The sequence below is a fragment of the Castor canadensis genome, chromosome 18, assembly GCF_047511655.1.
Source record: "Castor canadensis chromosome 18, mCasCan1.hap1v2, whole genome shotgun sequence".
Classification (NCBI taxonomy): domain Eukaryota; kingdom Metazoa; phylum Chordata; class Mammalia; order Rodentia; family Castoridae; genus Castor; species Castor canadensis.
In genome coordinates this window covers 38,042,142-38,054,473 of record NC_133403.1, presented here as the reverse complement: position 1 = coordinate 38,054,473, position 12,332 = coordinate 38,042,142, and the positions used below count along the sequence as shown (strand labels likewise).

General features: G+C 46.6%; 1 protein-coding gene across 2 annotated transcripts in view; it reads left to right on the top strand.

Annotated features, from left to right (window-relative positions):
• Ptpn11 (protein tyrosine phosphatase non-receptor type 11) overlaps positions 1-11,457 on the top strand; it is an 80,105-nt gene extending 68,648 nt beyond the window's left edge. For both annotated transcript variants that reach the window (XM_074060850.1, XM_020179298.2), the window contains exons 14-16: positions 4,910-5,022; positions 6,604-6,703; positions 7,353-11,457. In XM_074060850.1, coding sequence (XP_073916951.1) covers positions 4,910-5,022; positions 6,604-6,673 — 183 coding nt within the window. In that variant the 3' untranslated portion in view covers positions 6,674-6,703; positions 7,353-11,457. The remainder of the gene's footprint in view (positions 1-4,909; positions 5,023-6,603; positions 6,704-7,352) is intronic.
• Positions 11,458-12,332: the final 875 nt, after the last annotated feature.

The following is a 12,332-nucleotide window of genomic DNA, read 5'->3' as shown; positions in this document are numbered from 1 at the left end:
TGGTGAGAATGAAAATCACCAATGAGGCATCTCTTCTGTGAAGGCAATTGTCACATACCCCAGAGGCCACTTCAGGCGGCCGTGGGCACACAGCAGAGCAGTCCTCTCTTGGAGCGAATCGCACTGCAGGACAGAAGTTACTTTAAAAAAAACAACCTTCAGGAATGGCAGTAGGGCCTGGATGAAATGTGAGAGTGCAGGCTAAATTTATGCTGTTGCAACTTCAATTAAGCAAGCCCTAAACTGGCCTGGTAGGGCACTTACCATTCAGCTGCTTATATTTTATGAAATATTTTCTTTGGTGTTAGTCCTTTAAGAAATATTTAGGGTGCCTTTTGTGTTGCTAACACAGATTGGACACTGAGAATGTAGCAGTGAACAGACTAGACATGGGGCTGCCTCAGGAGACTTGACTTTCACCACGTGTAAAATCTGAGTTAACAAGAGACTATGGCTGTATGCCCTGAGTATTTCATGTGTTCCCCTAGGCTTGTGTTTTGTTGTGTGTCTCCCTTAAGCTCCTTGGTTCAGTGAAAAGGCCTTTCCTGCATTTGTGCGTTAATTAAAGTAGGTTGGACTATGTGGGGGGCACAGTGCCGGGTCCTGAAATGGAGATGATTCCTGTATGGTTGGAGCAGAGGGAGGCAGAGAGGGAATGGAGCGATGGGTAGGATTGGAACAGGAAGTGGAGACTGGAGTTTTACTTGGTGGGAAGATGGGGGATTGTGGACACTATGAAGGATTTAGACTTCATTCTGAGTGAGACAGGAAACCACTAAGGAATTTGAAGCAGAAGAGTGACATGAGAAGACCTCATTTTAACAGAAGACTGACCGAGGGGTGAAGAGTGGGTATGCACAGGCTTGGCTTCTACACAGGCCACATTGGTGAGAACTGTTGGTGGTTTGCACAGGATGGGTGAGGCTGCTAGTGAACTTTGGGAGAGGCAGAACTGGTGAACCTTGCTGACAAGGTGTGAAAGGAGTCAAGGTTCTTGTAGTCCTGACCTAGAGCTTGTGGGACCCCATGCTTGCCGCTGTGCTGGCTAGGCAGGAGTGTTTTCCTTTACCCTCCCTTTGTGCTGCTGGCTTTCGGGCATTTGAGACCTTAATGATTGGAGTAATCAGAGTTACTTCTGTGGAAAGACATTCATGCCAGGTGGCTTCGGAGCCTCATGGTAGACCCCTCCTCTCCACCTTGGCTTTGCATCCTTTGGCAAGGCCATGGATTTATTATAAACCTTGTGGGAGGTTTGTTCACCATGCTCTGTATTGAATTTGGGTGGAGGATAGATCACTTTCAGATTATTTTCTAGGCCTCAGAAACGCATTAGCCTCCATTCTCTCAAAACTAAATCAGAACAACACAATCCCCCAAGGCTGTTTCTGATGTGTAAACAGCCCAGGCTGGGATGTTACTGTACGGAGACACTGTCTGCCTTGTGAGCTGGTTTTATTTCCTGTTCTTCCTAAGTAAGAGCCCCGACACTTGTATGCTTCTCCTTAGACGTCTTTCATTCATTGAAATGATTCCCTTCCACTTGTATTAATTGTTCTCTTTAGAATATTCTCATCGCTTCATATGTAATATTGGTTTGGATTTTCAAGAAAGTATTGAGTACTTTCTTGAATGGGAAATGGGCCATTGCTGTCAATTGCTGGGGCAGTTTCTGGATGGCAGCTGAGAAGGTTCCAGAGATCTCTAGACACCATGTGTACACCTGGTGACACTGAGATATTCATGTGAAGAAGCGCTGATGGGTGAGTCTTTTCCTCTTCCTGCTTGCTTTTGTCATGTGTTGCCTCTGCCTGCCTTTCCCTTTTTGGTTTCAGATGCCACACCTCGCTGCAGCGTATGTCCATTCAGGCTCCGTACTAGTCCGTGCTCGTGCTGCATGCAGTCCTGAGTGGGTTTGCAGTGAGGAAAGGAAGGGTAGCTGAGCAGTGTGCCCACCTTAGTTTGACTTACTGCCTCAGACACCTTGTCATTTCTGCCCTGGGACCACATCGTGTGCTGGTGTTCAGGGTCATTGTCACTCCTTACAAAGGGCAGTCATACCTCGAGATCCCTGGGGATTAGTTCAACCCGACCCCCATCCCCAATACCGAAATCTTGGGATGCTCTGAGTACCTCATATAAAATGGTAGGATTTGTGTACATCTTGCACAGTCCTCCTGTGTACTTTCAGCCATCTCTAGATGACTTCTGACACCTAGTATTATGTAAGCGCTTTGTAAATACTTCCACTGGATTGTTCAGGGAAGGACAAGAAGGAAACCTGTACATGTTCAGTACAAATGCAATGTTTTTTCCAAATATTTTTGATCCACAGTTGATTGAATCTGCAGGTGCAGAGCCTGTAGATATGACAGATGACTATCTTTCAATAATACCCCTGCTCTCACCTGCAGTCAGCCTTAGCCCAGAGGGTGGCTGTGACTCCAGACAGGCCTCTGCAGAATGTGAGCCTGTCTGCTATGTTGAGCTGGCTCTACAGGGCTTCTCCCACTCCCCAGGGCCTGCAGGGTCCCCTTCAGCCCCTTCATAAGTCACAGCCTCTCACTGCTATGACATCAGTGTTCAGGGTGGTTTTTGCCTGCTGCAGCCAGAGTCTGTGTGGGTCAGGTCTCAGCTCCTCCTTATTTTGGTCCATGTTTCATAGTATTAGAGCAGAGATGCCTTGTGGTTTGTAGTTCAAGCATTTCCTTGCTGTCACAGTCCTGTCATATCTTTGCAGTGTGCAGTCCAGGAGAGCTTTGTCTTGGAGCCCCTCAGGCTGGCACCCAGAGCTGCTGGGTTCCTTGTCTACAGTCTCATTCCCCACCTGGTGCAGCAGAAGGGAACCTGGGCTCTTAGATGCTTCAGCCTTTCATCCTAAGTCCTAAAGACCGGTTCACCTTTCCTTTCCTTTTCTCTTTGGTGGTACTAGGGTTTGAACTCAGAGCTTCATGCAGGCAGATACTTTCTACTTGAGTCACACCTCCAGCCTTTTTTTGCTCTGATTATTTTAGAGATAGGGTCTCACTTTTTGTTCAGGCTGGCCTGGACTGTGATTCTCCTATTTAAGCTGCCTGCCATCACTGGAATGACAGGCCTATGCCACCAGGCCCAGCTTTTTTCTATTGAAATGGGGTTTTGCAGACATTTTTGCATGGATTGACCTAGAACCTCAATCCTCCCAATCTCAGCCTCCTGGGTAGCTTGGGAGGATAGGCACAAGTCACTGCATCCAGCTATTGATTAAGATGGGTTTGGCCCTGGCTGGCTCAAACCACCATGCTTCTGATCTCAAGTAGCTGGGATTACAGGTGTGAGCCACCAGCACCAAGTTCTCATTCTATTTTTTTTTACTAGCTGTTGGTTTTGATGGGTTTTAACTGGGAGGAAAAAGACACCTCCCTGATGGATTCTAATTTCTTCTATGCTTTATATTTTATTTTGAAAAAATTCAATTTTACCATAACCCATAATTTGACCATTTTGTTTTGTCACAATAGGTGCAGTATTCTTTCAATGTTTTCCTTTATGAAAGAAGTCTAGTGTGACAGGTATAGCTGAGGCTCCCTCTGGTCCCTGCCCATCAGATCCAGCCCTCATCTCCATCCCTGTGAGCAATCAGCAGCCTCAGTATCCTGCAAATGCAGATTTATAAGGCTAGAGAGCATGACATTGTTTTGTATGCGTGGAGCATTACCAGCTGGCGTCCTGCTGTTTCATTGTGGTGCAGCAGGGTTTTCTGCTTACCACTGTTTACGAGATCTGCTTGATACACACACTGGCTTTGGCTCTTCCTCTTCACCCATACACATTATTTCACCCTACAAATGTCCCTCATCCCTTTGTTCTGTTGAACATTACTGAGAGAAGCATGTACTGGGCCACCTCTGTCCAGCATTTAGGCTATGGGCAAGGGCTTCCCAAGGAGATGTAACTGTCTAGGGTTGTAAGAGTCGTGCCTTTCATTTTCACTAAATACTAACTAGTTGGTGCTACTTCCACTAGTTAGTTGTGCACCAGAGCGGTAGCACTGCTTCACCCCCCCACCTGCAGTGGAAGGACGGTTGTTCCACATGTCCCTCAGTCTCTGGCTGGGCCCCAGCAATCCACAAAGGAAGGCAGCGGTATGTAGTGCTGCTCACTGGATGGAATCCGTTCTCAGAACTGGAAAAGGCCCATGAGCCATCCCCCCTGGGGTTCCCGCCCATGTGAGCTGAGCCTGCATTCCTATTGCTTTTCTTTACCCTTTTCCTCCAGGCTATCATTAGAGCCCAGAGAAAGTTTCAAGGTGCTCTGGGGTCTTTTTTGGGGGTGGGGTGGGTGATGTGTATTGTTGGACCGAGATGTGACTCAGTGGTAGAATGTGAATTAGCTGGCCCAGGCCTTGGGTTCCATCCCTAGTGCTGCAGAATGAATGAATGAATGAATGAATAGGAGCGCTTTGTTGTGTCTGGTAAGAGCACTGCGTCGGTTGTAGCTGTGTGCCATTTCTATGCGGAGGGAATTTACTTCTGGAGCTCCTTTTCCAGCTGTTTACCTGAAAGTCATTAAGTGAGTTGCAAATAAACTCTGAAATGATTAATGCTGGTGTGGCAAAGGAAGTGTGAATTCTGTCTTTGCTCAGAAAAAGGTACATTTGGTTCAGTAGCGCAAGTGGTTCGTGCATGACTCCGCAGACTCTGCTTTCGGGTTGGATGGCTCAGAAATACTTCTCACTATGTGATGTGTTTACCTGGAGTGGAGGAGGCGGATTCCCTAACAGTTTTGTCAGCACATCTTTATTCTCAAGGGTCCAACTGTCTGTCTCTCCTTCTCTCTTTTTATTCTTTCTTTGATGGAGTACCTTTTGTTTTTCTTTATTTCTTTAAAAGAAAACCATAATCCCTCATGTCTGCACTTTTCCAATTTTCAGAAAAGCAAGAGGAAAGGGCATGAATACACCAATATTAAGTATTCCTTAGCGGATCAGACAAGTGGCGATCAGAGTCCCCTGCTGCCCTGCACCCCCACCCCACCCTGTGCAGAGTAAGTAGTGATGAACGAACTTCTTTTTACCTGAAGGTAGTTCTAAAAAGGGCTTATGAACCACAAGTGCTTGCTGCCCATGCCTGTCACCAGTCACACCGCTGTTGCCAGCGACGAGTGTGTCATGACTGGCAGTCCTCTGACTGGCATTCATGCTGTCTGAGCGGGATCGTCACTATCCTGAAAGGAAGACTGTTTGCTGTGCTCACCAGGATTGTTGGGGAGGCTAAGCCTGTCAAGTGGGGTTCTCTGAGAAGAATCTAAGTATTCTTTCTCAGAGGTGGGGATTATTGAGCAGGAAGGTAAGTAACATCCCATATGATGCATTAAGACTGTCAAATAACAGTAAATAAATTGGCTATTAATGTGTCAGTTTGTCCATGATCGGCTGTTTCCCACCAGTTAACAGAAATTTGATTTGGGTGTTCAAACCAAGGGTCTGAAAACTATAATCCACAGGCCAAAGCTTAAAACAAAAGAAGACAAGAAAGAAAAGAAAACTCCAAAGAATAATATATTCTAGAAAACCTCTCCAACTAAACTAAAACTAAAACTAAAACTCAGTAGGAAAACGTTTGTTAAATTGATCATATGAATAGCAATCGTAAGTTGTTATTTTGTATATATTCCAAAGGTGCTCTCCTGTATAACATTTACTTTTTGTTTTCCCCTAAGAATCTTGTCTCTGCTTCTGATGTGGATTTTTAAAGCCCCGCTGACTTTAATATTGTATCCAAATGTTTTCCAGAGCTGATAGAGGCTTGTGTTTACATTGGCTTTCTGTTAAACATTGAAATGAAATTATACAGCAGAAGCATTCTCTCCTCCAAGTCTGGGCTTCTTTCTGTCCCAGTGGGCTGCCTGGGAAACTTGATATTTTAAATTGCTATCTGCAGTAATTTGCAGTAGAGCCAGAATGTCAGGAAAGCTTCCTCTCACGTTGGAGCCCTCCAGCACTCCCTTCTTCCAGTGGCAGGCCTGATACTGATAGGCTCTCTGCTTCTTCAGTTGTGTCAGTCCCCAGAAGGGTACAATTCAGGATACCCTGGCCCCAGAGCCCCTCTCAGGCTGGCACCCATACTGCTGGGTTACTTGTCCTCCAGGACTGTCGGATCCCCCCTCCTGAGGCAGCAGAAAGGAGTCTGGGCTCTTGGATGCTTTGTGCTTTGGTACTTCATCCCAGGCCCTAAGACACCTGTCGCCTCCAGGTGTGGGAGTGGAGGCTCTCAGACTTCCCCTTCTCAGAGCTTTGCCAGTTCTGATCCCTCTTTTGGGATTGGGGCAGTTCCTGTCTGTGTGTATGTGCCCAGTTCCATCGTGGTCTACCACAAATACCTCATGCCAGGGCCTCCCTGCCCTGCCTGCCTGGAAAGCAATCTGCTTTCCTCCACCCCCAGCAAGTATGGACACTCGAGAGGCCTGTGCCCTTGTCACTTCATAATGCCATGTGTCCCTTCCCAGAACATGGGCTCCTGGGAGGAGAAGGGTAGCATAGCTGGTTCCTGAGGAACGCAGTGTGTGCTGTGCGAGCACCGCTTCGGCTTGCTCAGCACACCGGCATCCTTTTCTCCTGCCCTGCAGCGTGAGAGAAGACAGTGCTAGAGTCTATGAGAACGTGGGCCTGGTGCAGCAGCAGAAGAGCTTCCGGTGAGAGGACGCCGAAGCCTCAGCGCCGAAGCAGGTACTTCAGTGCCGTGCTCTCACGGCGCTCCCACCACTCATGGCAGCGGTTCCGAACCGAGGCATTAAGTTAGATTCAGAAATCGCGGTGCGCCGGGCGCTGTCAGCACCCGCCAAGGGGACTAGCCAGCGGTATGAAGAGCAGCCCTCGCTGTCCCCGCATTGTGGTTAGGGTTGGGTGACCCAGAGTGTGCCGGGCTCCACCTGTCGGCATCTGAAAGCATCAGAACACAGCAGCAGGTGGCTCTGGTCGGGATACCTAAGTCCTCAGTCCAGTTGCTCTGGCCGGCTGGGACACAGGACACCGGGCTCCCTGGCTTCCCTTGCAGCTCTGCTGCTGGGTCTCATCCCCACGTGCATCTCCTCACTGCCAGTCACCCTTTCAGACTGGGACCCAAATATGTGACATGTGTTTTAATGTTATGTGAGGAACACCTAGCATCATCAATATTTCACGTGGAAGTTCCCGTCTCAAAGGGTAGTATATTTAAAAACCTCAAATGCACTTTGAAATAGTTTGGAGCTAGGATGTAGCTCAGTTGTAGAGTGCTTGCCTAATGTGTGCAAGGACTACATTAAAAAATAGTTTAACATTTTACCGTGCTCTTAAGTACATACTCCTGAAACGTTCTAACTTACTTCTTCCCCAGATGCCAACTTTCACCCTCTTCCTGCAAAGCTCAAGGACGAACGCAAGAAAGTTTCCATGAGAAGGAACTGGAAGGCTTGCAGTGTGATGACTACCTTTCAAAAAGCAAATTGTGAAATGTGTAAAGACCACCAGTTCTAACTCTGCACTTCACTTCCTCAGATAAGAAGACATTGTCTCTACAATGTAGACAGTGTGTTTTATAGAATTCTGTTTCAAATGTAGGAAGCAATGAAACTCTGCTCCATATTTTACGGATTATGAGATTCAAATTCTAATTCTGGGCAATTTTGTTTTCTTTTTATAACCTTAACTGATTTTGTCTTTTTTTCTCTGTGAGGGATCATGGGGCACTTGTAAGAAGGAATGATTTGGGAAGTAAGAACAATTTAACGTTGCTTGTTGTCTTACTCTGTTTTGTGTGCCTAGCAGAGTACTGAAGACTGGATCATTTCTAATGAACAGAGATTATTTATTTTTTTTAGTTCCAGGGGCTGGGAAGTCCATGATTGAGGGGCCACATCTGGTGAGAGCCTTCTTGGTGTGTGGTAACTTGGTGGAAGGCACCCGTGGTGAGAGAGAGAAAGGGGGCTGATCTTGCTTTTACAGCAAACTCACTCCCATAGTGACACTCATCCATTCATGAGGGCAGAGCCCTCAAGACTGCCCACCCCTTAAAGGTCCCACCACTCAATACCACCATGGCATCTAACATGGCACCAACCAAAGCACCTATCCAGTAGTGGGTAATTTACTTTGGTGGCTTCTTTGTTTTGTTTTGTTTTCTGCGTAGGTGATCATGAAGCCAGTGTCTAAGGCGGTCAGAAATTGATTATCTTTGCATTGACCTTAAAAAGTCATGGGGAAAAAAACCTCACAAACATTTATGAATTAGGATGAGAGAAGTATTTTGCTCTTAACAGATGACCAGTTACCATTCAGCTTTTGACAGAGAAAGTTGTGATGGGAGAAACGGTTGCCATGTCTTCTTTGCATCTGGGTAATCGTGTTATCTTCGTGAAAAGGCATCTGTGAATGAGCAGTGTTTTGGTGATCAAGTGTTGGTGATCTCCCCTCCCCCCTTCAGTCTGAGCTGGGCTCAGTTGAGCTGTTTGCTGGTCCTACACACAGTTGCTCACATGGCTGGAGAGGGGGCTGAGACTCTGGGACAGCTGGGCTTCTCTCTCTTTCTGTAGAGTCCTCAGGATCTCTCCGTATGATCTGTGCGTGGTCTCACGATCAGGGTGTCTGGGCCCCTCACATGGTGGTGCAGAGCTCCCAGGAGCTCAAAAGCAGAAGTGGCCAGGCCTTCTTCAGACTCAGGTCCAGCATTGTGGGGCTCCCTTCTGTGCTCCGTGGTTGATGAGAAACATCAGGCTTCTTCCACCTTCCAATTCAAGAAGAAGGGTGCAGTGCAGGTGCTACTCAATTGGGGCCCATGGAACCAGCTCTAGTTAGCTAGGGTAGAGGCTGCTGTGACTTTGGGAAGCTGAGGCTGCTTTCAGTGGCTGGTATAGCCCCAAGTCAGATGAGAAATACAGAGGGCCTTCAAGAAGCTTCCCAGCCAGTTCTGCCAGAACCAAGCATACTTGCTGAACCGACACTTGGGAAACTGGTATGTTGAGGATGGATGTATTTGGGGGCCAGAGCATTTGAAGGCAGAGCCACCCCATCCTTTGGGCACCCACACACGCTGGTGAAGGTGGTGTGTGTTGTTGGCATGGCTGGTGTGCGATTAGGCCCCAGTGAGGAGAGGCAGTCCTGACCAGGCCTCCAGTCACATCCTGTCAACCTGTTTTGTTTGAACCAAGCAGTGGGATTTGCTACTGTCCTGTCTTAAGTGCCTTTTCCAGAGATCTCCCTCTTCGCCTCAGTTCACATCATTCTGGGAGAGGAGTTCATGGGCTGGCTTTTGTACTGATCATGAAATGCCACAGCAAAGTCACCAGAAAGTCCTGTTTTCCTCACTCAGATTCATCTTGCTTTGGCTCCTCAAAGGAAGAACTCACCCCCTCTCCCACCCCCATGGTAGTTCTTTCCTGGGGCCTTCTGCTCTCTGGAAACCTTGAGGTACTTTGGGTGAGCGCAGCGGCCTCCATTTTCACAGAGAAAATGCACATTGATCCCATATCCAGTGAACCTAGAGTTGCTTCAGAGCACTGCGTGGCCTGACGGTGTTGCCTGGTTAGGGGACTGGAATGACGATTGTCTTCTTGTCAGGCCTGGTATGGAAGAGATTCCAGGTCAGTACTTGCAAACAGGATCATGAGTCCTGTTCTTTTTGCTGTGTTGTCACCTGGAATCTTTTCCTCTCTGTGGTCATGTTTGACTCTGCACTTTGGGGACCAAGCCTTTCACCAGCACACAAAGGTTCAATGCTGCATTAACTCTGCCCGTAGCTTAAGATCTTGAAATGGAAATACCTGATCTTGGCCATCTTTGATTGCTGTAACTCATTGATATCATGGAGATTCCTCTCCACAGTCAGCAGACTGTCGTGTTGTTACATGAGCCGATGCCACGAGCAGACCCGGAATGTCTCTAGGTTGCTAATCTGTGAGTGTTGGGTAAAAGGTGATTGCAGGTGCTCAGGTGAGGTTATTCTACATGTGGTGGACGCAGGCGGTGGGGCTGGGAAGATGGGGTACTCCAGGTGTGGGTTTAAAAGAGTTTGAAGAGGTGGTTTGTGGGAAAGTCAAGGGGTCCAGGGCCAGAGCAGTCAGGTTACCTGGAGAACAGATGGCAGGTACACATGTGCAGCCTGCTTCTGGGTTGTTGGTGGACATTAAACATACACACTATCCCATAGCTGGCTAAGTGTTTTAAAATGAGAAGCATAGGATTTTATATTTGGGGTAAAGTAATTATCTGGTACATGGTATTGAGGTTTTTTAAAAAGTCAAAGACTTTTGAGTTAAGACTCAAATTTCAGAGGCTTAATAGCTTTTTTAAAGAAAAAAAATTCAGAGGCCCCTCCTGTCCAGTGTGTGGCCCTCCTGAAGCTCAATGTCATTGCTCCTGTTGAAGTCAGTGACTTTTCAAACACAGCTAAACGGAGTAAGAAGACACACGCGGGATCTCTTGGTATCTGTGCATTCCACAGAGCCCAGTTGGAACAGCCAAGAAAATGGTCCAGATTTTTTTAGGGGTTATTTTACTGGGGACTTCAAGAACTGGTATGACATCTTGGGTTGTTTTGGGGATGAGGAAAGTTGTGGCGTGATTTGTTGTAGACAGTGGTATGTAGAGAGGTCAGGTGCTAGATGTACACAAGCCCGGGGCAGGTTTGTCTTCTGTTCGTTGTGGGGAATGCAGTTTTACACAGAAAGCACATGACCACCCTGATTTTAAGATGCCTTTCTTAGGATATGTGTTAGCCCTTAATTCTGTTGAAGTCTTTTTCCTTCTTCCTCTTGAAAAATAAGTTCCAAAATATAGTTTCTTGTATCTTCCATCACTAAAGTTTGTTTCTTTCTCACTATGGGCAGTTCACACAAGGCAAAAATATTAAACAGTTGGTTTTAGTGTGTTGTATAACTTTACTGTGTATCAAACTAATTTTTACAGGTTTTCATCCTAAACCTCAAATCATGTAATTAATAATTTGCCTGTTTATTTATGACCTAACTGTGGTTCTTTTATTAATAAAAGCTAATAGAAAAAGGCTCCTTTATTAAGCCGATGAGTAGACCCACATTTTAATTCTCCCACAGTGTGTGAAGAAGTATTGTACCAGAGTATTAAAAGATATGTAATATTTTATTGATAAATCTGTCCTTTAAAAGGAATACGTTTTAGGATGTCATCATCTTGATGTGATCTTGTAAATGTGAGAATATGCTGTTTATTACACTTAGTGTGTCAAGAGTCACTTACTTGCCTTTTTGCCCACGTACACTATTAGTCTATTTGCAATGGTTTTTAAAATGACATTAAAAGAACAGTCTATGTAGAGAAGTATTGGTGGATGTCACTTGTCTCCCCACCTGCGTTTATGGTGTTAGTTCAACTGCTTTGTTAGTTGCAAAGCTGTACTATCAGAGTAAAAGTGTATTTGTAAACTGTATGGAACTAAAAATTAGGAATAAAACCATTTTCTTATATTATGGTATTTGTCATTTGCCTCACCAAGGAAAAGGGGGATGATAGGTTACTCAGCCTGTCACACTGGCAAAGTGCTGGCCTCAAGCAGCTCTCAGCTCAGAGGTGCCCGGAATGCAGAAGGAGCAGATCAGTGTCTCAGGACCTCAGTGAGTGGTCACCACATGGATCGCTGTAGAGGCAGAGCAGGAATTCTGGTTGGAGGAACTCATGAATAAGGAAAGACTCAAAAGTGTGTCAGTGTCAGCCATGTGGGACGTGGATGGCAAACACACGGTGTTGGGGATATGAGTCAAGAGACAGTGAGGAAGGCTTGCAAGACATCATTGCTTCCCTTCAGTGCAGGTTTTAGGCCACATTTAAATAAGGCAACTGTCTTTTTTGTGTGTTGGTGCTGGGGATGGAAGCCAGGGTCTCAGCCATGTAGGCATATGTTCTACCACTGAGCTACACTCGCAACCTGTGGCCTCTGTCTTCTGACCACAGTGTGAACAGAAAGAAGTCATTTTACCAGTGACAAAGCAGGTGGTGGTCAGTTCTCAGGAGTGATTGGATTGCTTCTTTACCCAATGACTCAGCTGTTTCCTGCACATAGGCAGATCAGGTCAGCCCAGTCACCTGTCCATTCAAAAACCACAGCATCTTTGAAATGCCAGGTGCTGAACCTGTGCCAGACATAAAACCACTGGGCATGGTGGCTGTCTGCCTGGGGAGCTAGGGCTGGCACATGTCCTCACGATAGCACCACTTGCCCGGGCCAAGATCCACATAAGATAACTCTTGGGAAAGGGGGCTTCAAGGGTGGTCAGACCATGGTATTGATTGGTGTTCAGAAGAGGGGCTGTGTGCTGTTGACCTTGAATCTACGTCATCCCTTCTG